The sequence below is a fragment of the Euwallacea similis genome, chromosome 28 (assembly GCF_039881205.1).
Source record: "Euwallacea similis isolate ESF13 chromosome 28, ESF131.1, whole genome shotgun sequence".
Classification (NCBI taxonomy): Eukaryota; Metazoa; Arthropoda; class Insecta; order Coleoptera; family Curculionidae; genus Euwallacea; species Euwallacea similis.
The window spans coordinates 1029617-1056523 of record NC_089636.1 but is presented as its reverse complement, the minus strand read 5'-3'; the positions used below and the strand labels follow the sequence as shown (position 1 = coordinate 1056523).

General features: G+C 35.1%; 4 protein-coding genes across 9 annotated transcripts; 3 read left to right on the top strand and 1 right to left on the bottom strand.

The window, feature by feature from the left end:
• Nucleotides 1–2246: 2246 nt before the first annotated feature.
• On the top strand, nucleotides 2247–5628 carry AIF (Apoptosis inducing factor). The gene is made up of 13 exons (XM_066403191.1): nucleotides 2247–2602; nucleotides 2657–2724; nucleotides 2942–3094; nucleotides 3153–3222; nucleotides 3273–3397; nucleotides 3458–3588; nucleotides 3708–3883; nucleotides 4092–4283; nucleotides 4352–4470; nucleotides 4603–4800; nucleotides 4919–5030; nucleotides 5087–5292; nucleotides 5350–5628. Exons 1-13 carry the CDS (start codon nucleotides 2509–2511, stop codon nucleotides 5611–5613), a joined length of 1908 nt encoding a protein of 635 aa, XP_066259288.1. The 5' UTR covers nucleotides 2247–2508; the 3' UTR covers nucleotides 5614–5628.
• Nucleotides 5629–6785: 1157 nt separating this feature from the next.
• Nucleotides 6786–14228, bottom strand: norpA (no receptor potential A). Of its 2 annotated transcripts, none has more exons than XM_066403178.1 (17): nucleotides 13997–14228; nucleotides 13552–13749; nucleotides 13322–13401; nucleotides 10694–10930; nucleotides 10447–10641; nucleotides 10182–10390; nucleotides 9884–10126; nucleotides 9612–9799; nucleotides 9243–9387; nucleotides 9030–9187; nucleotides 8731–8970; nucleotides 8062–8289; nucleotides 7817–8011; nucleotides 7710–7764; nucleotides 7478–7655; nucleotides 7134–7395; nucleotides 6786–7079 (listed from the first exon to the last, which is right to left on the bottom strand). In XM_066403178.1, the coding sequence occupies exons 1-17, from the start codon at nucleotides 14165–14167 to the stop codon at nucleotides 6822–6824; spliced, it is 3240 nt and encodes a 1079-aa protein (XP_066259275.1). In that variant the 5' UTR covers nucleotides 14168–14228; the 3' UTR covers nucleotides 6786–6821. The 2 variants fall into 2 exon arrangements, with proteins under 2 accessions (XP_066259275.1, XP_066259276.1); XM_066403179.1 differs by lacking the exon at nucleotides 13322–13401 and adding an exon at nucleotides 11451–11530.
• Nucleotides 13162–15427, top strand: LOC136417506 (proteasome assembly chaperone 4-like). Of its 2 annotated transcripts, XM_066403221.1 has the most exons (3): nucleotides 13162–13177; nucleotides 14353–14466; nucleotides 14858–15427. In XM_066403221.1, coding segments are annotated over exons 1-3 (510 nt in total). In that variant the 5' UTR covers nucleotides 13162–13176; the 3' UTR covers nucleotides 15253–15427. The 2 variants fall into 2 exon arrangements, 1 of the variants encoding a protein (XP_066259318.1); XR_010752817.1 differs by lacking the exons at nucleotides 13162–13177; nucleotides 14353–14466 and adding an exon at nucleotides 14651–14783.
• A 1002-nt stretch (nucleotides 15428–16429) lies between these two features.
• tho2 (THO complex subunit 2-like protein) lies at nucleotides 16430–26836 on the top strand. Of its 4 annotated transcripts, none has more exons than XM_066403323.1 (29): nucleotides 16430–16700; nucleotides 17575–17725; nucleotides 17793–17924; nucleotides 17981–18096; nucleotides 18154–18287; nucleotides 18343–18596; nucleotides 18662–18830; nucleotides 18979–19129; nucleotides 19182–19342; nucleotides 19394–19604; nucleotides 19662–19982; nucleotides 20185–20322; nucleotides 20449–20566; nucleotides 20758–21102; nucleotides 21156–21444; nucleotides 21497–21792; nucleotides 21853–22019; nucleotides 22103–22296; nucleotides 22353–22519; nucleotides 22574–22646; nucleotides 22698–22800; nucleotides 22855–23011; nucleotides 23067–23235; nucleotides 23298–23335; nucleotides 25660–25827; nucleotides 26222–26282; nucleotides 26330–26433; nucleotides 26521–26585; nucleotides 26663–26836. In XM_066403323.1, exons 1-29 carry the CDS (start codon nucleotides 16639–16641, stop codon nucleotides 26691–26693), a joined length of 4545 nt encoding a protein of 1514 aa, XP_066259420.1. In that variant the 5' UTR covers nucleotides 16430–16638; the 3' UTR covers nucleotides 26694–26836. The 4 variants fall into 4 exon arrangements, 2 of the variants coding, with proteins under 2 accessions (XP_066259420.1, XP_066259419.1); XM_066403322.1 differs by having other exon boundaries at nucleotides 25645–25827; XR_010752826.1 differs by lacking the exons at nucleotides 26222–26282; nucleotides 26330–26433; nucleotides 26521–26585; nucleotides 26663–26836 and having other exon boundaries at nucleotides 23298–24488; nucleotides 25660–25797.
• Nucleotides 26837–26907: the final 71 nt, after the last annotated feature.

Sequence of the window (26907 nt, the reverse complement as noted above, 5' to 3'; positions counted from 1 at the left end):
GAAAAAGAAAAATTAATGAAAACTAAACTACACTTTAATTTAATCCATCATTAAACTTTATAAAATTCTTTGTAAATTAATTCACAACCAAATATACAGCGTAAAAAGAGTTTTACTCACTATATATACAGGGTGTTCCTAAATATGAGGTATATACGAAAGAGGACAATTCTTTAGCTTATTTCATGATTAAAACTTCATATAAATATAAGTCCGCAACCGTTTCGTTACCGATCTACAGGATATTGAAATTTCAAAATTTGTTTAGTTTTTCATTATATTTCCTATAGTTTTTGAGATATCTAATTCAAATTTGGAATATAGATTACCCCGTGGGACTAACATCATTAGATATAGCAATGACATTCTACAGGGAGATATTTTTTCTGTCGTCATGGCCCCTCTTCTCCTCCTTAATTTTTTTTGCATTACGCCTCTAATTCTAATTTAAATCTAACTAAATAACCACCAACTTTGTTTTTTCAAATGGAAACACCTATTTCTTATTTCATTTTTGAATTCTATGCGAAATTCTAAGTATAGGTGTACAAATAAGTTTCCGCTGTTTGACAAAACATAGCCCCACCAGAAGATTATCTGTAAATTGTCAGATGTAAAACGTACTATCGCAAGTTTGGTCATCTAGTAACAACATAACTTGAAATATTAGTGACTCTTTATTAGCATAATAATTTGTTTCATTCAATAATGTCAAGTTTTACGTCAAATAAGCGTCATTTGCGGGAAATTTTAATTCATATCTTTAATTTGAAGAAATCTTATATATATATTTTTTTTTCTTGAACACCCTGTATAGCAGAAAAATGAAAATTGATACAGGTGGGTTTTAGGCCAATCTATTTGAGAACCTGTCTTCATTTTTATTGTAAAAAAGTCCCAATATTTAATCTTATAAAAATGCATACAGATGGCTATGATTATGGGTGAAGAGTTATCATACCCACTAGACAAACGCGTATTTTGAATATCTAATTAACAAAAAGAAAAACATCAAAATAGGCTAAGGAATAAAGATTTTGCAAGGGTGGTAAGTTCTTTACCCACACACACACAAATACAAATATACATACATACGGTATATGTATAAATAAATTATCAAAATAATACTGGCATAAACCTAGATTGTTGACATGTCAGAGAATCCATGAGACAACAAGAAAAGTTGCATTTCAGAATTAAAGTAATTCATATGCAAAACATTATAAGTTCTTTAGAGTTTATCCTCTAAGAATAATTTACTTTTTGTTTGAGAAAAATACAATGTGATTTTCATTCAAGTTTTGTATAATTTCGACAACTGTTCATCTCTATTTCTTACACATGCCCATGTTAGTGCCTCACATACTTTAAGTGTATCATCTTCCTCTAAATTCTTATCATGATCATCATCATCATTCCTTTTTAATACACTGTTTGTATTGTGGAGAAATCCTCATATAAAGTGTGACATCAGTTAGTGAGTCCAAAACAACCCTAATTTAAGCAACTTACCTCGATCTATGACATAGTATATGATGTTTAACTCTTTCGCCCTTCAAACAGCAGTTTTACAAATAAATAACGTTAATAGAACAGATTTAATCTCGTAAGTAAAGCGAGTTCTTCCTGAGCTGCAATATCAGTGCAGAGGGTGTAGTTTTTGGGTCTTGTTAAATTCAGCTTTGTCAATGAAAGTAGACCATTCAGGGTGAATTACAGTTGCTCAGAAAATAATGGAATATCACTTAGAAATAAAATGTATACGTAAAACCCTAAAATTTATTAAAATGAGTTAAAACTTGAACTATCACAATTATAATCACAAAATACAAGAAAATCACAAAATAGTCAAAATACAAGAAACAAGAACTGTCAAATTGGCAGGATTTTGAGTCTAGGTTGACAATTAGTTTGGCAACCATCAGTTCGCAGACTGATTGATAGAGCTGGCTGAGTCTAAATCACAAGCAAAATTCTATATTTTTACATTAGTTTATTACTATGGTTAATTAAATGATGATTGTTTATGAAAAGCCTCAAATAGGCGTTGAAGTACTAAAGAAGGCCAAGAAATTTTTTTTTGCTTAGAAACCCTTAACCTAAACTTTATTTACATTGTATACATGCTCGCTCTATTGTGAATTAATTACTATCAACCATCCTTAAAAATAGATGTCACCTACGTCACTATAATTAAACCTAACCCCATTTGGAACAGTGTTTGAAATTTGAAATTTATAATTTTCGAACAATTATACCATTTTTTATTATTAAATACCAAAATAACATCCCAAACACTGAGCGGATTCAAAAGAATAATCCATTGGAGCATATTTCACAGTTTTTCTTTAAGTATTAAATTCACTGCGGATGGTTTCTATGGCACTGGCACTGTCACGGCCATGAAACTTCTGTCTTGTATGATTTCCAGGAGTATTTCCTTTAGAAACTAACTTTCGAACCGACTTCCTAACTAGCCAGCATACATTTCTTACATTACCAGCAGTTATGATTCGTGCCAGGCAAATCTTGAACATAACAAAAGTTATACAAATAGGAAAGGCCCCATTTGTCACTTGCCGAAATGATTATTCTTTTAAAAGTAAGAGCTTTTCATTCACAGCCATTTTAGTAGCTAATTTTTGATAATTTATAGGACCTTTACTGGCCTCAACTTCACTTTTGTCTTCAAGAAGCTGTTTGAGTAGTGATGGAGGCAAAAAGGTAGACAGTGACCCCTGTCAAAATCCCTTCAAACCCCACCCTTGTTCCTCACAATCTAATCAGTCCCAGCAGCCTGTAGATAGTATTAAATTGAGAGCATGCCGTTCTGTCCATCTCAAATTATCTCTCCACTCAATTCCTCCGGTAGTTAAAATCCTTCATATCTCCTTATTGTTTAATAATAAAAAGCTGCAAAAATAATAATTTTTATTGATAGAAACCTTCTTCAAAATCTTGTGGTGAGTCTAATGAATTAGGCAAATTACCCCAATGTGAAGGGTCATGGCAAGAAAACGGAAGAAAACAGAAGCAAAAAATGAGAAGAATGCTATTATTTGGAGTTTTATTTGCAGCAGCCTCAATAGGAGCTGTAGGTATTTAATGCTTGTAGTACATATTGAGCCTAATGAAGCTATGATGATTTGAAGGTATATTATATTGGAATGGAAGATACCCCTGACAAGAAAAAGCAGACTGGCAAAAAGAAAGGGAAAGTTGGTAAGTAATCACATTTTTGTATCATTATATTGTTAACTTTTTGGTTGCAGAAGCATTTAAAGATCCCCAGTCATCTCAAGACATTCCAAAAGATGTGCCCTATCTGCTTATTGGTGGAGGCACAGCCTCCTTCACTGCTTTCAGAGCCATCAAATCCTTAGATCCGACAGCAAAGGTAGAATATAATAAATTAACCAATGTTAAAATTCCATTAAGTGTATTTTGTGTATTTTAGGTATTGATAGTAACCAATGAAGCATATTTCCCTTATATGAGGCCACCACTTTCAAAGGAAATTTGGTTTAGTGATAATAAAACTGTAACTCAAAATTTGACTTTTAAACAGTGGAATGGATCTGAAAGGAGGTACTAATTTTTGGGTAGTACAGTGTATTCTAATTGTATGAGTTGCCTAATTTTTTTTAAATATTTCTTTTTGTTTTCTGATAAAATACATTGTATTGTCTTTTTCTTTTTTTTTTCAGTTTGTTTTATGAGCCAGAAGATTTTTATATTTCATGTAAAGACTTAATGGATAGTGAGCATGGAGGTGTGGCAGTGGCCAGAGGCTGGACAATTAAGCATTTAGATGTTATGGAAAAGTTGGCCTATTTAGAAGATGGAGTTGCAATTAAATACAACAAATGTTTAATAGCAACAGGTAAGTAATCATAAATAGAATTATGTATATAGGCTTTCAAATTTGGGCCAGTTACAGAGACAAAATGCCTCAAAATGTTCAAATATGCATCTACAAAACTAACACCTCTATAACTTTTCAGGTGTGATCCATTATAATTAAGTACACATTGACATTAAAAAAAAATTAACTCCCCATTGAAAATTACATCTTACAACAATTTGTTTAGGTGCCACTCCCAGACTCACCCCAGTATTCCAAGTAGCGACGGCAGATGATAACCTGAAAAATCATATCAAACTTTTTAGAAATATTGACGATTTTAAAGAAATATTTGAAGCCTTTGAGGATGCGAAGTCGATAGCAATAGTGGGTGGGGGATTTTTAGGAAGCGAATTAGCTTGTGCATTTGGTAGAAAAGGTAAGTCACTGTTGAAAATAAATGCTTTAAGTTTAAACCATTTTTAATTATCAAAGTTTTGTTTTCAGATGATAAGAAAACTAAGGAGATATTTCAAATATTTAGAGAAACAGGGAACATGGGCAAAGTCTTGCCAGAATATTTAAGTTTTTGGACATCAGATAAAGTGAGGGCAGAGGGAGTAAAGGTAAGATTGCAACTCTATTGTTCCCCGCACATTCCGGGGACATTGAAATATCATTTTCTAACCTTTAGGATTAAAAAACAAACGTTAAAAACATCGGCATAAAAATTGAGAAATACTTTCTTGTTTATGTAGGTGGTGCCGAAAACAGAAGTGGTAGGAGTAAAATTGAAAGACGGCAAAGTAGAATTAACGTTAAACAGCGGGAAGACCCTTCTAGTCGATTTCGTAGTCGTGACTACCGGAGTCGAACCAAATACGCAGTTGGCAGAAAAATCTGATTTGGAAGTGGATCCAGAACTCGGTGGATATTTAGTAAATACAGAACTACAGGTAATTACTCGATTATCAGAGCTTTAAACAAATACTACATTTTATCCCGGTTAGTTTAAAAATAAAATATCATTTTAAATTCAGGATTATATTATATTTTATCAACAATTCTTAATAGGCTCGAACTGATTTATACGTCGCTGGTGACAGCGCCTGTTTTTATGATTCTCGTCTAGGCAGACGACGAATTGAGCATCATGATCATGCTGTTGTGTCCGGGCGATTAGCTGGTGAATAACTGAGAAATTTTAGCTGTAACGGTGGTATTATAGGTGAGTTTTTCTAGGCGAAAACATGGCAGGGGCACGTAACGCCTATTGGCACCAAAGCATGTTCTGGAGCGATTTAGGACCAGAAGTTGGCTATGAGGCCATCGGCATAGTGGACTCGTCCCTACCCACTGTGGCCGTGTTTGCTAAACAAACCGAGAAAGACACGCCTTTAGCGGTTGTAGAAGAGACTGGAGAAGGCGACAGATCAAAGACTGAAGAAGTTAGTATGGAGACGTTTTAAATACATATTTTACATTTTTACTATTGTTTAATCCAGCTTCCACAAGAATGCGAAAAATATCTCTCAGACGAAGAAAAACAAAAACTTAAAGAATCAAAAAGGCTGCTACCAAATGCCAACAATGGGGAGGATTACGGAAAAGGAGTCATTTTTTACTTGCGCGATGATGTAGTGGTAGGAATTGTCCTCTGGAACGTTTTCAATCGTATGTCGATTGCGCGGCAAGTGCTCAAAGATCAAAAGAAATACGACGACCTTAACGAAGTGGCTAAATTGTTTAACATACACGGAGAGGAATAAATTTTATTAATTGGTTATGGAGTAAAATTATTGTTGTCCAGCAACTTTACAAGAGGTGCGAGATAATTAAGACGGGTTTACATTGATAGCGTTTTGTTTTCTGTTCATACCTGTCAGTGTGCCAAGCTCAAGCAAAAAACTAAATGATTGTATTGAGTGAGTGAAATCCCGCTTCTGCAGACATTACATTAACGCTACTTTTTGCGTATGCTTATTAGCTAGGAAATATGAGTATGTAGGTTAAATCATCTATATTTAATTTGTGATAATGGAGTTGTCGAAAAGGATGTTTATTATAGTGTCAATAAAATTTACGTATAAACATGTGCTTTCTCTATTTGCAGATTTATTTCAGAACAAAATATAATTTCAACTACAGCTAGAGATAAAGGTTCCATGGTCCGACTACTGTTGCCATTGTTAGTTTCCAATGTTATTAATTGATATACTACAAAACTGACCACTACTCATACAATAATCAAAATTACACTTCGATTTTGGTTTTACCATATCATGAGCTGTCATATTATCAGATCATTAAACAAATATTTCAATCTTCTGGATGCTTATTGGATAAAGTCTTAACAATAGTGACAATAGTTAGACTGTTAATCAGATCAACTTTTTATAAAACAAAACAACAAACATTGAATTGACTAGCAAGCGGTATTTCAAAGAAAATTGTCAAGATGATAGTTATCGATATAGCCGATAATGCCAATTCAGTGTTCATTGACAGTGGCATTCTCTCAGCTATCACATTAACTTATCATTTTAACTACTTTAAAATACCCTTTTAATTATATTTTAATAACACTCTATAAAGTTTTTAGACAATCCCAACGGCATAAAAATATTGGTGCAATTACAGGATTAATTACTGGCCAACTCATTTGAATTGAATTAGATCAGCTATGGCTTGGTCTGAATGTAATAAATGCAGTTTAAACCTATTATGTAAAGGGCAAGAATTCAGACCACTAACATAGAGTTTAAGAAAAAAGTGCAGCTTGACAAATCTCGCTTCAATGGGCGTTTGAGCTATTCACATTTAATTACACTTTTTTCAGAAACAGCATTGATATTTCTTTGATAACAGCATCTTAATTCAATTTGAGTGCGGCAAGAAATGTGGAAAACCTGGTATTTGTAAAATGTCTTTTATTATCGGCAAGTGCATTATATACTGTTAAGCATATTGAAGAAATTTAAGCGAAAAATTCGATTTTTGACGACAAATTGTACTCTTTCTCTTCATTTTTATACATATCGATCATTTTCTGTATGTCTTGCGACAACGAACCTAACTGCTTCTCATGAGTTATTTGCAACCTCTCCTTTTCCCTTGATTGCTTAATAATAGCAGTTTTCCGCTCCTCAGTAAACTTCTTGGTGTTGTTCTGCTGCTTTTCCTTCAGCCTGCGTTCTTTGTCTTTTTTTGTTTTAAGCGTTTTGTCATTCGCAATCTAAAAATTCAAGTATATAACTATAATTGGTATTTTATGAAGGAAAACGCGAACCTCTTTGCCCGTTTCCACGGCAATTTTTGCCTGTTGACTATTCATTTCCTTAATTTCCTTCTCGTGTTTCGCTTCCAGCTGTCGCAATTGCTGAGTCTGCAGGAGTTCCATATGTTTGCGTAACAGTTCGCGTTGGTCATTTAATTGGGTGCGTAAAAATTCCCACTCTTGTTTACGGTGTTTCTCCATAAGCAAGCTCCATTCAACAGTCTGTTCGGTGATCAATTTTCTGACTGCTGGGTCGTTTATTACATCCGTCTTGCTAAAATTGTTTTAAAAATGACCGCTTGAAGACACTATTTTGAAATTTGCGGAGCAAAATGAAAATGTTTGTTCTGTTTTACCTTTTTCCCTTGATGATTTTTTCTATTCCAACACACTGAGATTTCTGAACGGCTCCTTTTTCTTTCTGTTGCTTTTTTTTCAAGGTATCGTAATCCTTTAACTGTTTCTTAGTGGTTTTTTGGAAAGCTTTGTCTTGCTTGATGGATTCAATGGTTATGGGCTCGAAAACTAATGGTTCTGGAACAAATTTCCAAACTGCCAGATGGTCTCATGAGTCAAATTTTCACTTACCTATTTTCCGTTCTTCCCTTTTCACTTGCTTCTCAGCTGCTTTTTGATCCGTAACCTACAAAAGGCAAACATTCCTAAAACTCTTGTAGCAACAATTCAAAGCATACCTCAATGCCCATTGACGACATTTGCTCATTCTGTTTCTCCCGGGCATCTCTAAAGGCCCGTGGATCGCTTAGTGCGGCCATAAAGTCTTCAAATCCGTCAGGTACGTATATTTTCAGTTCTATATTGCAGAACAACATTGGAAGAGACATTGGAAAGTTGGCATCGGTTCGCAATGAGATATGACGATATCCCGCCTGTGGAGATAAATAAATATTACCCAGCCTTGTCAAAGACAGGTACGTACTTGTAAGCCATCTAATGGTAAAATCCGCTGTCCAAGTAAGCGTCCGTTTTCGTCGTAGACTCCGAAACGCAGGACTGCTAAATCTGGTAGCACGACTTTGCGAAACAAAAAGGGTTCTTCGTTGTATACTGGGTTAAGACCGTTAGCAGGCACCAAGCGAGTTCTGAATTCTTTCCGTATGGTGTCTGTTGGCAGCCCGTACATGTCAACTTCGACGTATGTGCCAATCTAAGAATATATAAGCAATATTTTTTATTATATACATGATAATTTGACTAAAAGGATGCTCGAGTAAAGGACCAACGCATCCCGACATTAACCAATAATTGTCAAAGGATATATACAAATGCCTTTATTTATTCAATTACCAATATACCAAAACCTTGTTTCAATGACCCTTAAGACACTTTTTGCTTTTCTTCCTGATGCAAACTTTTCTCCTTAAACTCAGTTTTGGCGATTAAATTTATAAATAAACGTGATCATACATGAGGAAAATCAGAATAAATACCCATAAAATTAATAAATTAGCTATTGTTAATCAGTTTGAAATAACTAACCACTAAGACGACCTATACCTCTAACTTTATTACTATTTTGTAACACAAACTTTCCTCTATAAATATGAGATGAATGGTTTCCTTTGACAAAAATTTAAAATTCACTGACCTTCTTATCAGACAAAAACTGCCCGGCAATAACTTGCACCGAACATTGGGCGGCAATGACCCCGTCTACTGGACATTCGGCAAAAGGGTCAAAAGTTCGATCCGGTCGCCGCATAAAGTCCGGCTTCAAAAGATACCCGCAGTTCGCGTTATATTCGAATTTGCCTTGATTCAACTGCATTGGTAAATCTGATGTTTGGAAGTTAAGCGAAACCATTTGGCAGCCGGCATTCCAAAACACCTGAAATTATTACAAAACTAGTGAGTTCTTTGCAAGTTGCTCAGCATTAAAGCTTTTACCTGCGGCATGTAATTAGAGGAATTAGCTCGAGCTCCGCTGGGGTAGATGCGGGACATTTGCCTTTTGTTGTAATTAACGAATTCTATGGCTTGTTGCTTCAGCAAGTTTAGTCCCACCGGCTCAGAGAAACTGGACATGTTATGATGGATTTTCTTTTCTTTAAAGTGAAAATTCTCGATAAGTTATGAATTACAACAGAAGCTTTCACTTACCTTCAGACATATCAAAACTCTGAAACTTGATCGGTTGGGCGTAGTTCACCATAGAACTAAGAAGAGGATGCACGCTTGTTGTAGATCCGGTATAAGTAGTGGCAACTTCTGGTCCCTCTCCAGGAGGGGCATCAGCGGCGGGGGTCTAACATTAGATTGATTGAAATACAGAGAAAGCACCTTTTCATGTGTCTATTTTACGTAATAAAACCTGAAGATCGGCGCACAAGATTTACAAACAAATATTTCAACTTTTATTTAAAATTATCGCAATGGACTTATCGGTATTCTGCAATTTTTCAATAATAATTGTACTGCTTAGATGGATCGTTTAACTTTAGACAGAAATTTCCATTCTAATAATCTTACCTCTACTGAAATGTCTGTCGGTATTAGCCTCTCAGTACTGGCATTCGCGTCCTCCTTTTCTTCATCTTCAATTACCAATTCTCCCCTACGAAACAACTCCAGCTCCTTCCTCTCAACATCCGGCTTGAGCCTCTTATTTTTAATTAAAATTTTTCTTTTCAGACATGATGGTGGTGGTAATGGCGCACCTGATAAAAATTACCATTACTAAAGTCCATTCACGAAATGTCTCCTACAAAAATATACAACGGTTTTTATCACCAGACTCGTACCTTTCACCAGAGGATAATCCTCTAAAGGTTCTTTTAAAAGCAAATCCCCGAAAATTTCCTCGCAATATCTGGCCAGCTTCAACTGTTGGGTTTTACAGCAATGATTTTCGAACGATAAAATTACCGGAAAGTCGGACGTGACAAATGCGGTGTCCCTGATTGCGTAAATAACATCTTTGAATAAAATATCCGTGCACATTGCGCGGCCGTGAGTTATAATCGGCTCCTCATCCTCTCCTCTACCTGTAGGCAAAGCCACAGTTAACTATTTTTCTGGATATAAAAGTTTTGGACGTACCATTCCAACAATCTAATTCTACACACCGACATCCAGCCAATAACACTTGACGGTACATTTCTACGGAGGACCTTCCACCAAACTGCCTACCACTGAGATAAGTGTTATGACTTGAATTGATGTAATAAGCGCATAAAGGTTGATCCATGTCCATGTAGGTGTCTAGACGGTCGAGAAACACTGGAGCGTTTTCGTCCGACATAAGATATCTAGAAAGAGCCATTTATTATAGTGCTCCAGCCTATGAGCTTTTGTTAATATATACCTAATAAGCCCATCTTTGCTAAGTTTGTTAGTTTTCAACAGTTCTTCGTCGGTTTCGTATGTCTGAATAATCTCAATGGCGCGCTTTTCGTCGTACAAGGGATACAAAATCTCATTAAGCCTTGGATCTCTCTGTTTCTCATTTAAAAAATTAATCAGCTGATCCACAGTCATGCAATCACCCTTTCCCTGAGTTCTGTAATGAAACAAGATATAAATATACCGAGTTAGATGAAAAGAAAACTTACATCATCCTAAACAATTCCTCAATATCATTTCTTGGGCAAATTTTATGGTACAGCCCGTAAAACTTTTCGAACGTGAACTGTTCTGGCTCGATGCTGTCGTTTTTCTCACTGGGCAGGCCCAGCTCAGCCAAGAAAGAATAGACAAGTTTCTCGGTTCGACCAGAAGCAAATGTTCTGGCTATTACTTTGACTGGTATTTTGCCTTTTTGATCTACTAGGAAGCCTAATCGCATCCAACTGAAAATTTGAGTTTGCTATAAATTTAATGGTACAGGTTTAATTTTAAGGTAAAGATGTTTCGTACTAACGGAACCAAACCGAACGTACAGAGTCTTTCTATATTTAATGATCAATTATAAATTTTATACATGAACACAGTTCTCAATAAAAGTTTTTTTATACATTCATAAAGAGTGAAAATAATTATCCTGTACATTCAATTTGTGTTTTACAAGTAGGTACCATTGGACTGAATTTTACTCTGTACAAAACAAAGTATGCCAGATGACACAACCACATCACACAGAGACTACCCCAAGCATCAAAATGAATACCTAATTCTTGAATAATAATTGTATCTAGCTTTCGTACTACTTCATTTAAACTGAGATTTAGTTTCTAGTTTTTGCAACTAAATTACTTTTGTATAGATTAAATGATCGATAAATCTAGATAAAATGGCGAATGGCTAATGAACTTTAACGTGATTTGTATTAAAGAGTGCAAATTAAGCCTACTAGTTATTAAATGCACTTACTGTTTCATCAGGGCAGTTCTAGGACAAATATTTGCCATTTTGTTATTGTGAGTGATTTCTCGTAGACTTGCTTGCCAGCTCTATATATTTACACATATGTATATACAATATATTTAACGACACTAGCGATATGAAAGAGTGTATGCTTCCGGGCATTTCCATTTATAGTATACCAAACACGAAGTAAACATAGTAGAAATCAGCTGTCCTACTGCATGCGCTTTGCAATGTTGCTGGTTTGCTTTATTTAAAAAAATTTAACACATATCATTGTCTATATCGTATTTGCAATTTTTTTTAACTTATAGAATTATATTTTATTCAGGACAATCCTTAGAAGGGGTTGTCACTTGTTTTCTAAGAAATTTTGGTAATCAACCCGTTCTTAGTGTTGTATAGTGAGTCATGTCATTTGACGATTGAACGTATTTCGCCCCTGCATCACAAACACCCTCCACGAGACAACAATGAAATTGAAGAGCAGGAAATTATGATTTGTGCAAATGTTGAGGAAAATTCTAACCAGCCCCTCAAGAAAATAGCGGACCAATTAGATGTGTCACGTGCAATCGCTCACAGAGTTTTGAGAAAAAACGGGTATAATTCATACGAGGTGCAAAAAATTAACGAAATTTTTCCTGAAGACCTAGAAAGACGGCTAATTTTTTTGTGAGATAATAATGGAAAGGGCAAATAATGATGAAAATTTCATCAAAAACATCTTTTTTGCGGATGAATCGATGTTTCCATTATTGGGTCACGCTAATCCAGTCGTTACTCGTTACTTAGGGAAAATTTACACAGAATGTATAATGCATGAATACAATATCCTAAAAACTTAATATCTGGGCAGATATTTTAGATGACCATGTAATTAGTCCGTTTTTTATTGAACGTACTTTGAACTACTCCAGACGCAAATTATTCCGGCAATCCAATAATTAGAGTCCAATTAGGAAATGTGTTGTTTCAACAAGATGGTTGTCCTGCCCATAATGTTGCTCTTGTTAAAAAATGTCTTGAGACACATTTTCAAAACAAAGTGATAAGTGGATAGGGCAACATTCTGAGACCAACAAGATTCCCTAATTTAACTCCTGCAGATTTTTTCTTATAGACTTATGTTAAATCTACAATTTACAAATTTGACAATAATAGGATTAATAATTTTAACGAGTTACGAAATGAAATTTGAAATTGCATGCAAACTATTAGCTCCGAAACACATCCAAACGTGCAGCGGAATTTTTACGACCGACTCGGTTACTGTTGTGTACAAGAAGAGGGCCGATTTGAACATTTAATTAAGTTTTGGTTTTTATTTTTAATTTCCATTGATTTTTTGTTTATTTCTAGAATTTTATTTTATTTCATGTTAAGAGTTCTATTTACTTTCTTATTTAATTTGGAAAAGAAAAATTATTTGAAATAATTTTGATAGTAAACTTTAAATAAGAATCAAGCAAAATTGCAGAACTCATGCAGTACGACGGCTGACCTCTACTATGTTTACTTAGTTTTATGTATATTATAAATGGAGATGCGCGGAAGCGTACACTCCTTCATATTGCTAGTGTCGCGAAATAACTGTATGTATATGATCATGCATAAATTCAAATGTGTTACAAAGACAGTAATAACATTAAAATGTTGGATAATTTAACTTTGGAAGTAAAAACAAATAAAAAGTTGAAGAAAACGTTTAACACAATAGTGATAACATTAAAGTGAGTACTCAAAAGATACATTATTTATCCAAAATGAGACATTAGAAACATGAGTATCACAGGTTTTGTCTCATGATAAATTCTACACGCAAACATTGAACATTTTAACAAAAATAGCATGCAGTAGAGGTAATTTTGACTTACTGTTTTTTCAGACAAGTCATTGGGCAAATATTGTTAGCTTTAACGTTGTGAGTAATTTTTCTAAGTCCATCCAACCAATCCTTGAAAAACAACTTTATTCTCAATGTGTTAACAGTCACTGTTAAAAAAATCATTTTCTGTTAACAATAACTAGGTATCCATGCAAATTATTTACTCAATAGTAGGGAGAAGGCCTCAGTGATCTTTTAAAGCTTTGGTAAAATACATACCTTTGCAACTTCTGGGGATGGGCAAATAATATGTTGGTAATTGATGTTAATGTAATCAGTTCCACTGCAAATCGTCAATGATTTCTCTTCTAGATCATTGCCATGCCTTTTTATGAGACTGTTAAGGAGTCGAGCATCTTTGGGCACTCCCCCTGCTCTTATATCACTTACTTGACATAATTCTATAACATCTCCCTCCTAACAATGTAAATATAGTAAGTTTTGCACAAATATTTTACAATACAAGGTATCAAGTTTCATTGAGCCAGTCAAATTCAAGGATACAACATATAAAAATTGGAAATGAATAGCAATTGAACTGATTAATTTTTCAGTATTTTTTACTTTAAAAGTTACATTCAAAAGAGTAGATTTTGAGTTTGAACTTATTTATATTCTCACATAGATATAAAATTTAAGCCAAAAAGCAAAATAACATACTTACACGTCCGTCACTCTTCCAATAAATAAAAAAGCCATAGTCATCCACTTTGAAGGTGGCCCTTTGCTCCAATTCATAATTGTCTCGTTCTTCGGTCCACCTATCTACAACACATCCTGTAAGCAGAGCTTCAGGCACTGCTATCCGCCAGTTGAACTCGAACTTCTTTGTCATGTCTAGGGGACCTTTCCAAGATGCTCAAAATTATAAATAGTCGAAAGTGGATGAGAAGTTTATGTATTTTTACATCTTGTTTATTTTCCTATCATTACTCTTTTAGTTTTTTGTTATGATTGTGACGTTTTAGAATTTTAAGTGTTAAATATAAGGTTATGTTTCACTTTAGATATCCTTCACAGTGGGCGCGTTCTTTACCATTGTGACATACAACAGAAAACTGTCAACCGGAACCAGAACCAGATGCGAAAAGGAGAATGTCAATATTGATGACGAATTAACGCAGGATAGAAAATGTAAGTTTACGTCAAAGAAATTTCGTTTACAGTGATGTCTGGCTCTAACAACTCAACTGTCTCGCCAAACATACAGAAGAATACGTCTCTGACGTCACCGTTTTCCATAAATATCAATTGATGTTGGTTCTGATCGGTTCAGTTAACTCGCATATTTAATGAAACGAAAATGCTTAATTTTACCGGACTCGTTTGGTTAAATATGTTTATATAGTTTGCTGAATCTTATATTTTTTGTTCCATTATTTGGTTTTTGTAATTCCATCTGATCCTCAACAAATATAACAAATTATTTGGAAAAACGCTGCCTACGTCGGGTAAATATAGTTTTATAACAGATAACACATGAATTAACTAATCTCTTTTAACACTATCTCTTGTTATTTAACAGGTAATACATCTAGAATGCCCGATGAAGAGGCCATCGAATTCATCGCTCCCAAATCTAAGGTTCATCAGTTCACAGATATAATTTCTGACAAGACTGTTCTGTTCCAAATAATAAAACTAAAAGAAACCATTATCATCTACATAAACAATATTCAACAACCCTCCTGCAACAACATATCCATGGCAATGAACACTAGGTTTTCAAGCAACCCCAACACAGCACAGCTCCTAGGAAGTGATGAGCACAGTGCTAGCAACATGGCAAGCAGAATTGCGAAGAAAATTAACAAGACAGTGTTTCTTAGTTTGAATTTAGAAGATACAAGGTTTATTATTCCATTAGTGGAAAAAAGACTTAATGAGGAAGTGAGTAAAATATTAGGGCTGTTTGATTGAATTTTTGTATGTGGCACTTAGCAAAACTTTGAGATCTGAGATATCAGCAATGGAAAATTTATAAATCAAATCTCATACTTACTAAAGATACTTCATAAACTCTTCAAAAAAATGGACACAGTCAAAAAAGCTAAATGTGAAATGTGCAAATAAAAACCTTGATTTTTGTCATTTATTCTAAACATAACTAATTAAATTATCCTAATCTAATTTGTATACTAATAAGATTTAAACCTAAAAAGCGGCTTACAGAAAGAACGTAGTTGGGTAAATTAACACCTCATATTTTGAACTCTTTATTTCAATTTATCAGAAATTAACTCAAAAGCATATACTTTTCCCTATGACAAAATTCCATGTGTAAATTCAGAAAAAATGAAATTTAAAACCCATCACTTGTTGCTTTCATTTCCAGTCATTTCCTGCGCTCTATCATTACCCCCTGATTCATGCACAGCCTTATTTTTCAATAAATAGTCGGCCAGGGCGTTAATAGGATCGGCGGGCCGCTCTTTGGCTAGATACGATAATCCACTCATTAGTATTGGCACTACAGTTTGGTCTAGATACTGCCTTGTCGGTAAGCTGCTCAAGTCTGCTCGGCTTTTCTTCACAGAGTTTTCTTGACCCTCCATTCCTGCCAAATTATAACCTTATTTATAATTACAATAAATTATAAATAAGACTGTAATGGTAATCTATATGTATAGTATAACAAGGCCTGAAGCCTTTGATGCTGTAAAAGTAGGTGGTTTAATTTAATTATTTACCTTTTATTCAGTTTCCTTTTCGCTATTAATTGAATAATTGATATTCAATATTTATTTACGTTCTGCTCTTCAGCTGGTCCTCACCTGGTAGTTTGAAAGATTGGGCGCATTCAGACACTCAAAGCTCATCGTACTCCACAGTCGCTGATTTGAACTAACAGAAAATTTAAAACACTGCTCAGTATACACTGGAGCATATGTCTAGACTTGAAACTTCAATAATAAATACAGCGTTTCACGTGGTAGTTCAACAGTACCGTTGACTCATTACTCTATTGTTAACTCTGAACACACTTTGATTTAACAAGACCAGGGCGAGCAAGAGTTATAGCCAGTGTCATGATGTCAAAATTCACTTTTTTTTGTAAGTTGTCACTTGTGTTGTCACTTGTGTTGTCATTTGTCTTCAAGAAGGAAGCTGTAGCTGCGAATTGCAACTGAATTGAAATAGTTTTTGGAATTGTATTTCTATTTTCTTTCTATTATTAAGTTTAAATTTAAAGCTAGTTCCATGAAGTTACACAATATACCAAGAAAACGTATTAATGTACATTTTCTTCACTAAGTCTTTAATTTTTGGGAGAGCAAGAATTTAGACTAAGAAGCACACAGTACAATGGCTGCAGCTTTTTCCAGCGATGTTTGGAAGAATTGGGAGAAGTCTGGCCGCCAGGAATTGTAAGTTTTCTATTGCGAATTCACCTTTTGATTGTCTTATTGTTGCGTATGTTTGTTATCCACATTAAAATCTCCTTAGAGTATAAGTCCTGTTTCTAACCCTAAACCTCGAGCTATCTCCAGAACGTAGAAATCCCTCAACTCTGCATCATGCTTTTCTTACTTATAGGAAACAGTCTGCGTCAGAATTCCAATACATAGTGTTTTTTGAGAAGTTACTAGGATTAGAGTCTTATTCCACTAATATCGAATCCTATTTGGACTTGACATTAACTTCAACTTATTTAAATGGCTGTTGTTAACTTCAAATTACTTAGTTCTATAGGTTTTAAAACATCACATAGGAATACCAGCTTGCATCATTTATGGCATACAAATTCTGCAAGGATGTCATCTAGTATCCAAAGTTGGCACAGATTTTGGCAGAATCTTTATCAGCATCCTATTAGCTACATAAGTTATGTTTTGGCAGTGGTCAGCACGATGACTTTTGTCTTTTGGACATTGAATATGCTAAATTATGATTATTTGGTCTGCTACTTAAGCAAGGGATTTTTCTGCAATTTGCTGATATTTTAATGATTATCAGAACAGTTTGAGGTTTGTTTGCAAACTGGGTAATGCAGACATGCGTTTTGAACATTTTTAAACTGATTGATATCTCAAGCTGCTTGGGCTTTTGCCTGATTTCCGTAGTCTTTAATTATTTTCTATATGCCAGTAATTTGTTTTCTATCTGTTATTAATTTATCAAATATTCATCCCCCCAGTCAGACCTGGATCTTGAAAAATAATGAAGTTCTATTTCCTGAAAATCAGTGAAAACCTCCCAATATTCCCAATTTTCATATAATATTTTTTCAATTTATTGCAGTATACGTTCCTGTACAGCATTACTTAAAACCACTTCACCTACACTGGACATTAACGGGAAACTAGCTAGTAGTATAAACCTATTGATTGATAAAGGAGTTAAGGGCTTGCTAAAAAAAGATGCAGTACTGAGTACCTTACAAGAATTAGTGGTAAATATTAGTTTCTCTTCACTGAGTCATCAACAGGTTTCCCTATTGTTAATTTTTATGTTTTCAGTCTATTCATAGTGATGTTGCCTCAGTGATTTGTGACGTATTAAATGTAGCAGATGGCATTACGTCTCAAGTAGATGCAGAGGACTCTAAGGATAGAGCAAATTTCTGCCTGATAGTTAAGGATTGTGAAAAGGTATATTATATATCAATGTCTTGACAAAATGGTTTTCAATTAAAATATATTTTTAGTTCTTATCAGATAAGTTGCTGAAGGAAAGACTAGAAATTGAAACATTACAAGAGGTCGGAATACTAAAAAACAGAACATTTTACTCAAAGTTTATCAAAATTAAAACGAAATTATAGTAAGCTGTGCGTTTTAAACAAAAATCTGAATTGTACTTAACAACATTGCATTTCAGCTATAAGCAAAGGAAGTTCAATCTGTTTAGGGAAGAATGTGAAGGCTTTGCCAAGTTGCAAACTGAACTAAACAAACAATTTAACGAAAAAACTAATGCAGACAGTCTTATTGACATTGTTCATTCACTTATAGGTGCATCTCAAACCGTTTTAATTAATACTGGCATTGGCATTGAACTCATTTTCAGGCTGTTTCAACTTGGATCCAAACAGAGTGTTGGATATCATTCTTGAAAGTTTCGAGAGCAAAACCCAAGACGCACATATTTTTGTACCTCTAATTAAATCTTACATTAAAGACCCTTACATCATCAGTGAGGTATTATCTACAAAAATAGCGTTCCTTAAGAATGCGGAAGAAGAGATTCCTTCCTCATTTTATGTTTTATTGGCATATTTGTTACAACACAATTTGATATCACTGGATAATATTTATGCGAAAGTAAGTAAATAGGTCTAATATGAAGTTCCTAATCTTTATAAAGTGAAATTATGGCTTTATTTTAGCTTACGCCAGATGATAAAGTTATTCAAAAGGATCATGAAAAGGCTTTAAAGGATGCCTCAGAATATGTACGTAAATTGCAAATAATATCATTGAGTAGCAAAGAGAAGGAGGATGAAAAGGATGACGCAGATGTTGCAGAGGATTTATTCACCAGCAACCAAAAATTACGTAAGTGATTTAAAGTTTTGTTATAAATTGGGCTTTTGAAGCCACAAAAATGCGAATTTATTGTTTGTTTATGGAATTGGTTCATGCATGTGAGAGGCAGAGTTTATGTATGCATTTCGATACATAAGTATTTTTTAATTTATTTCAGGCTTATGTGAGGCTTTACTACTGATCGGGGACTGGACAAATGCAAAAGTCATCATAGACCTTCTACCTGAACACTGTGTAATTGGATTTGAACCAATAGCACTGGCTGTGTGCGATCTCTTACATTCGCTCATTGAACCTTTATATGCAAAGTTAGTTTTCCTTTATTTTTAAACCACTTCAAACTAAAAATGGATATTTTAGACACTGCTTAGCAACTTCTAACCTCAATCGCACCCCTGTACCTGCACACCCCAACCCGTTGGCTCCTCCAGTTGTTCGAACTTTAGAAGGCCTCGAACAACACGTGATTCCTATGTTGAAATATTTGGGATCATCACTTCATTATGACCCAGTTTTAATGAGTATGATTTTTATCTTTGAGCTACATGAAGTTCCATGACACTCGTTTTCAGGCAAATTACTACGATTATTTAAAGCGATCCTGCAGGATATGAATATGGAAACCGGTAAGAACTTCGAACCTATCGATAAAGGTTCATTATATTACAATATAATTTCCGTCCTCGACGCCACCATGTTGCCGTCCCTGTCTTATTTGGAGTGCAATTGCTGTATTGCCGAAGAGATTTGGAACTGCGTAAAACTGTATCCGTATCAGATTAGGTGGGCAACTTCTTCAAAGTGTGAAATTCTTACTTATCTCATTTCGTTCAATTTCAGATATTGCCTATATGCGAGATGGAAAAACGACACTTACTCGGTGTATCCAGAACTAATGAAAAAGAGAGCCGACTCTGAGAAACAGATAAAGAACATCATGAAGCGCGTTAGTAAGGAAAACGTGAAGCCAGTTGGTCGATTAATAGGAAAGCTTACCCATTGCTCTCCGGGGTTTTTGTTCGATTACGTGTTGCTACAAATCCAAGTCTACAACAACCTGATTAATCCTGTGGTGGATTCATTGAAATATTTGACTAACCTTTCCTATGATGTTTTGGGGTATTGTGTTATCGAAAATCTGGCCAATGCTGATAAGAAGAGGTGAGCATCTATTTTCAGAAGACATTGTAAGGCTTTTGATACCTCCACCTTCAGTTTGTGTAGAGTAACACTAATAAACTGAACATTAGTTGAAATGATACACACAATTTTGTGTGATAAGTCATCTCAAAGATTGTCCAAAAATGGGTGTATCGCTTCAATTGATACTCAGGTTATGACACTTTCGTTTCGATGGTTTCAGAGTTAAGCATGACAGTACTTCTATATCTATGTGGCTGCAGAGTTTGTCGATTTTTTCCGGTGCTGTGTACAAAAAATATTCCATTGAGCTCACTGGGCTGTTGCAATTTGTCGCAAATCAATTAAAGGCACAAAAAAGGTAAATAAATACATATACAATTCAAAAAAATAATTGGTAATACCTCACTTGCGGATTTTTGGTTCTGAAAAATGAGGTTTTTTAGGACAAAAAATACTAAATATTAAAAACATAATTAATATATAGCTTAGATTTGCTGATTTTGAAAGAAGTGGTGCAGAAAATGGCGGGCGTTGAACCCAATGAAGATTCTACTGTCGATCAACTGTACGCAATGTCAGGAGGAGAATTGCTCAAGGGCGAGGTAGAAATTTTACTATTATTAATTAAGCCATTAATTCCTCTGTCGCTTCTTAAAAATTTAAGTTACAGAATATCTGTTGAAACCAATAAATTCTATCTGCTAGATTTAAGGGCGCGTTGTCATAAAACTTTGATAAGGGGATGGGAGTGGCCATAATATTTAGCTTTGTAAACACGAAGTTAATTTTTCAGGCCGGCTATTTCAGTCAAATTAGGAACACCAAAAAGTCCTCGTTACGACTCAAAGAAGCCATGAATGACAACGATTTAGCTGTCGCTCTGTGCCTTCTGATGGCCCAACAAAACTACTGCGTTGTCTATAAAGAAACTCAAAAGAGTCACCTGAAATTGGTGGGAAAATTATCCGATCAATGCCAAGACACTCTAGTTCAATTTGGTACTTTTTTGGGCTCCACTCTGACCATCGAGGAATACGTTACTAAATTACCGACCATTCAATTCATGCTTTTGAATTTCCACATTCCCACTGAAGTCGCCTTTTTCCTTGCAAGGCCTATGTTCAATCACTCGATTAATGTAAGTTATTTCATTTAATAAATAAGAATTGTTTTGATTATTTTTCTATTTAGCAACGTTATGACCAAATACGCAAAGCGGACTCTAACTATAAAAAAATGACTACTTCATTGAAACATCAGAAGTATTTTGAGGCTGTTCAGGAAGTAATGCAACCAGTCCATAACTCCCTTTTACCTCTACATTCCCCTAAAACATGGGAAGATGTTACTCCTCAATTTTTAGCGACTTTTTGGTCGTTAACTATGTATGATTTGTGCGTGCCTGAGGACATTTATCAACAGGTTATCAGCAAAGCCAAGCAACAAAGTGCGGCAGCTACCGAAAATGTTGGTACAAAAGGTATGAAATTTATGTCGTTGCTAGACTAGTTTGCATTGTGGAATTTTTTTAGGCAAAAAAGAACAGGAGCGTTGCAACTCTCTAGTAGAAAAACTTTTGGATGAGAAAAAGAAACAGACAGAACATGTGGAGAAGGTTTTGTACAGACTTAAACAGGAGAAAGATAACTGGTTCTTATCAAGGTCTGGGAAGTCGGCGAAAACCGAGTCGATAACTAGATTTCTACAGCTTTGCCTATTTCCTAGATGCACGTTTACCCAGATCGATGCGATTTATTGCGCTAAATTCGTTCACACCATTCATATATTAAAAACGCCAAATTTTTCCACATTGCTTTGCTACGATCGTGTAAGGTTTTTCGGCTCTTTACAGTTTTCAGCTTATTTTAATTTCCCCGTGTCATTTCAGCTGTTCTGCGATATTACTTATTCGATAATATCCTGTACTGAAAACGAGGCTTTACGTTATGGACGATTTTTGTACGCAATGTTGGAAACTGTGATGAAGTGGCATAAATCACAGGAGGTGTTTGAGAAAGAATGTTCGAACTATCCGGGTTTTATGACTAAATACAGGTAAGAGACAAAAACCTTGTGATGATTTGTAATTACAGTTACAGTAAAAGTTACAAGAGTGCACTATTTTTCTTTTACTTTAGGGTGAGCAATCATACAGCAGATAGCCTCGATAACGTAGGTTTCGAAAATTATCGCCACGTGTGTCACAAGTGGCATTACAAACTAGCCAAAGCAGTAGTAACTTGCCTAGAGTCCAAGGATTACGTACAAATCAGAAACGCCCTTATAATTCTAATCAAAATCATACCATTTTTCCCCGTCTTGATTAAATTGGGTAAACTACTTTTTATATTAAAAACCCGCATGTTTCACAGAAGAAACTTTTTATAGCTCAATTCTTAGAAAAAAGGATCGAAAAAGTGCGGGATGAAGAGAAAAACAATCGACAGGATTTATTTACTTTATCAAGCAGTTATTTAGGGCAATTGAAACAGAGGTTAAATGGGGGACATATGATGAAGGAGAGTGATTTCCATATTCCCGTGGAAAAAGATAAGGTTGTAGTTATAGTTAAAAATCTGCGTTTCCTTGTTAATATTATGTGCATTTAGGCAGGGAAAAGTTTTCAAGAACCTGTTGCAGCTAATGGCAAGGACGCTGGCAGGCTCAATGGAGATTCCAAAGGTTAAAAGCAAAAACCATAGGAAATTTCAAAGAATAATCTATTTATTTTAGAGAGAGCAGTCAAAGAACAGCCGGAGAAAAAGCCTACGCCGATACGAGTTGTACATGAGGAAACCAAACTGGCAAAGGCTAATTCTTCAGTCTTAGATTATTCGTAAGTCTGTGTTTACAGTAAAAGTGTAGTATTACATGGCAGAATAATTTACAGGAGTTCCGACAAAAATGAAGAAAAATCTTCTCGTGAAGATAAATACATAAAGAAAGATGAAAAGCGGTTGTCAAATGAACTGGACAGAGAGACCAGAAAGGAACGCAGAGAAGAGAGGCTACTGGATGAAAAATCCAAGAAATCGATTGAGCAAAAAGTGAGCTTATTGCTACTTTGTAGTTATTTTTGTTTATTTTTAATATTTATGTTAGGATGAGAGACACATAGACATCGTTAGCCCTAATGAAGATCGGTACTCCAGTGAACGGCAAGACCGATTCTATGAGGAACGAAGCGCGCATTGTCTCAAAGAAGAACGAGACAGTGGAGGGCCTTCCGGGAACGTCGGAAAACATGGGCAAGATCCAGAACTCCACAGACGTAAGAAATCATCTTCAACTATTATTGTTTTTAGGATTTAATGCAAATTTTCCTTGTTTCAGATTTAAAAAGAAGAAAGCTGGATAGTGCCTCCGCCAAGGTTAGTATCGGAATAAGGTAGCAACGCTACAAGTTTTAGGGTGTCCGCAATCCTCTTTTACAATCCACTACAACAACGGGAGATTGGGCTGAACAGTGTTTTACATAGACTTTATACGAGTACGAACTTTACGTAAATAAAATGCGGGTTTAATGGCGGAAGTCGCTGCGTTTGCATGTTTTGTTTGGGCCGTTACGAGGATAGTTTAATATTCCGAATTCGCTTAAAAGAGGAATTTGTGAAGTACCACTTGAACAAGAATGATTTAACCACAATTAATTAAAAACCAAACCATCACTAGAAGCGGAATAATTTTGGACTAAACAGGAATAGAAGGCGAATTAAAAATTAAAAAATACAAGTGTCAGATCAAACACACAAGTAGCAGAATCAAAAGAACAGTATAATAAACGTCGCGACTTTAAGCTTGAAAAAACTAAATGAGAAAGCAATTCGATACCAGAAGTTATGGAGAGTATTCACTACAACTGAGAAGAGCTAATCCTGTGATCAGAAACAATAGTTGACTAATATTAGTACATCTACATCGAGAGGTGAATCTAATCTCAATAGATATATGAAGATTGTGCAAGCAGAATGGTTTTGAAAATTCGGACAAAAAACAATAATGAATTTTCAAGAAAACGTGGACGCCAAGTCGGATAAAAACAGAGCTTTAAAATTTGATATGAAAGTAAACCTTTTCAATTTGATCCAAATGCAACCCCAAAGCAGCTCGGTCTCCTCTATATCAAGAAATATTAATAGTGATTGTCGTCTCACAAGCTCTAATTTCATTCGCTAAGGATCAGCGTCAGTCTCAGATACACAGAGAGATTGAAGGTCCGAGATGTTGCCAGATGCGTTTCATGGTTTCTTCATTGTGATTATCAGCTGCAAGAAGTAATGGAGAAAATGCGAATTCCTAAGAAGAAATTGAGAGATTTTAACACAAGAAATCCATGACGAAGGACGCAAAATGCAGGTTTTGCGGAAGATGAAGCCGGGACTGTGATGACCCCCCACCCCGTACCTCCTTTTTCCTTTTCGATCGACGATATTTTGCTGGACTTTGTGCGTTTTCTGTATCTGTTCATTCACGAGACAGCCCAATCTTCCTTGACCCGAGATTCGAAATTTGGGATTAGGTAAGGTAAGTACTACGTCAGGTTAGTAAAGTTTAATTAAGAATTTGTTTACGTATAATTTAGTGTGACTAAGCGATTAAACATGGTGGTATCTAAAGTCCTGGGAATATATATCTCAAGTTTAAAGTAATGTTCGAAGCACGTGCCTAGCGCTACGAAAAGAGTGTTCTTAGACAGTCGCCAAGGAAAATTACTGAATCGTTCCAGTTCTCATATAAATAAAATATGTCTGGACTACTGTTTTTGGGGTGACGGAGCCTATGACTGATTGCTTTAATTTTTCCTTCCTAATCAAACATTGTAGCGCTAGATTCATCTTCAAACTATGTTGTGTGAAAATATTACTGCATGAAATCAAAGAGTATTGAAAGATCAGGAAAAAATAAGAAGTTGGTAAGCAGGGTTAGTATACCAGGCAACAACAGAAAGTGGGTAAAAAATACAGGGTGTCCCATTTAAAAATTTAAAGTTACCGTGACGTCTGGTCACTATCAAAATGATCTAGCAAAAATCTTAATGTTTTCTTACAGAAGTGGTCCAAAGCTGAAAAATATTGTTAATTTTTGGATTCTCGTTCTGTACATATTATCAGTATGTTCGAAAATGGCCGCTAGAAAATATCATATTTAAATTTGTACTAGCTGGCTATGGCCAGTCTAAATACCATTTCAGGAAATTCTCATTTTTCTCATAAAGGGGTTTCTTGAAACACCCTGCTACTCAATAACTATAGAGCAATTCTATATCATGAACTATTTTGTGAGAAAATATCGCTGCAAATACTGCAGAGTGATGGACATCTACGACCGTTTTTGCTATTGAACTTTGGCTGCTACCGAAAACTGTTCGGTAATTATTTATTTTTCAGTTGCGAACATGGTGGTTCTCTTTTGTTAGGTGGGCCAATAATTGGAAAAGGGCCACCCTGTATATTTTATTAGTTTACTTAAAATATCTTAAGATTCCCAAATAATTTTGAATACTGTGTGTTTTACTTATTCCCGTCCCTATTAAGGTATAAGAGGATCGGGAACCTTTTGGTCATATCATTCCCCAGTTAATATTTCCCAAAATCAATTTAAGATCACCATATTTAGTAAGCGCCTGATACTGAGAATAAACACACTTTCCATCTAATGGAAATCTTCAAAAATTAGGTAGGTCCGTTATTTTCAGGGTTCCAAATACGATGAGCGCAAACGGGGCATTTCTCAGCCGACGGAAACTTATACAGTCCAAGAAGAGAAAAAGGAGCGATCTTCGAAGTCGAAAGACCGCAGGGACAAATCAGTCGAAAATGTCAACAAAGATTTGAAGAAGGACCGGAGAGTCGGTCGAAAAAGGGTACGTGGTATATATGTGTATGTACATAGTATGTAGAATGTATAGATACATAGTATAATTGTTGTTGGTTTGTAGTTTTGTCTTATTAATGAATTAGCAGATTTTGTAGTTAATCACTACTGATTATGGTAAAAAGTATATTGACTTAAGATATTGGCTTTAAATAAACTTTAAAAAAACTAATTAAGATTAATTGGATACGGTGTAAATGTAGTTCAACGAATATATCGAAGAATTTGCTCAAAGGCAAATTATCTAATACATTAGAAATATCACTAATGCGCACTAGAAATGGAGAAGAAGCAAATCGTTAGATATGAAATGGAATAATAATAAATGTAGCTCCCAATACTTAATTATCCGTGAAATAAGCATTGTTAACATCTCTTTCAAGGATCGCTTAGAAGAGGCAGCACAGCAAGATCTTACGAAGCGCAGGAGAGATGAAGAAAAAGGTGAGTGCGCTTTGGAGGTGACTAAATATCTGAAAATGCATTTTCAGGTAAAATATCGCATCAAAACGGGGACAAAGTAGATCAACCCGTTGTGGTAACGAGAGAGAAACACCACAGGAAAGGGGAGTCTAGAGAAGTCCGGGATTCAAAGGTAATAGGGACTTTTTTACTCGTTTGATACTTTAACTCATTATTCGGAATCAGAGATCTTTTCTCACACAGACCTTTTGTTTTTCAGGAGATATCGCCGCAGTACTCGAGTAGAGACAAATCTCACGAGAGGAGCCAATCCAGGGAGAAACAATATCCTTTTTAAGCATTTTCAAGCTGCTTTACGTCTAATTTCATTGCCGTTGAAGCCTTCCTTAACTTTTGCTTACCAGGTCGAGTTCAGAGAACAAGAGAAGATAGCTGTTGCAGTCAGCCGTTCTGGCGGAAGCCCTAAGAATGATTGCGATACCAGTGAAAAGCCAACCGAGAAAATGATTTTCCAGATATTGATGTAATGATTATTATATGGGATGTGACTAATAATAAAGCATTAGTTTTGATTACGTGTGACTGCTGATGCGCCACCCTAAGCCGTATTGCAGTCGAGTTGATCACTGCTTGGTGAGAAATTTCC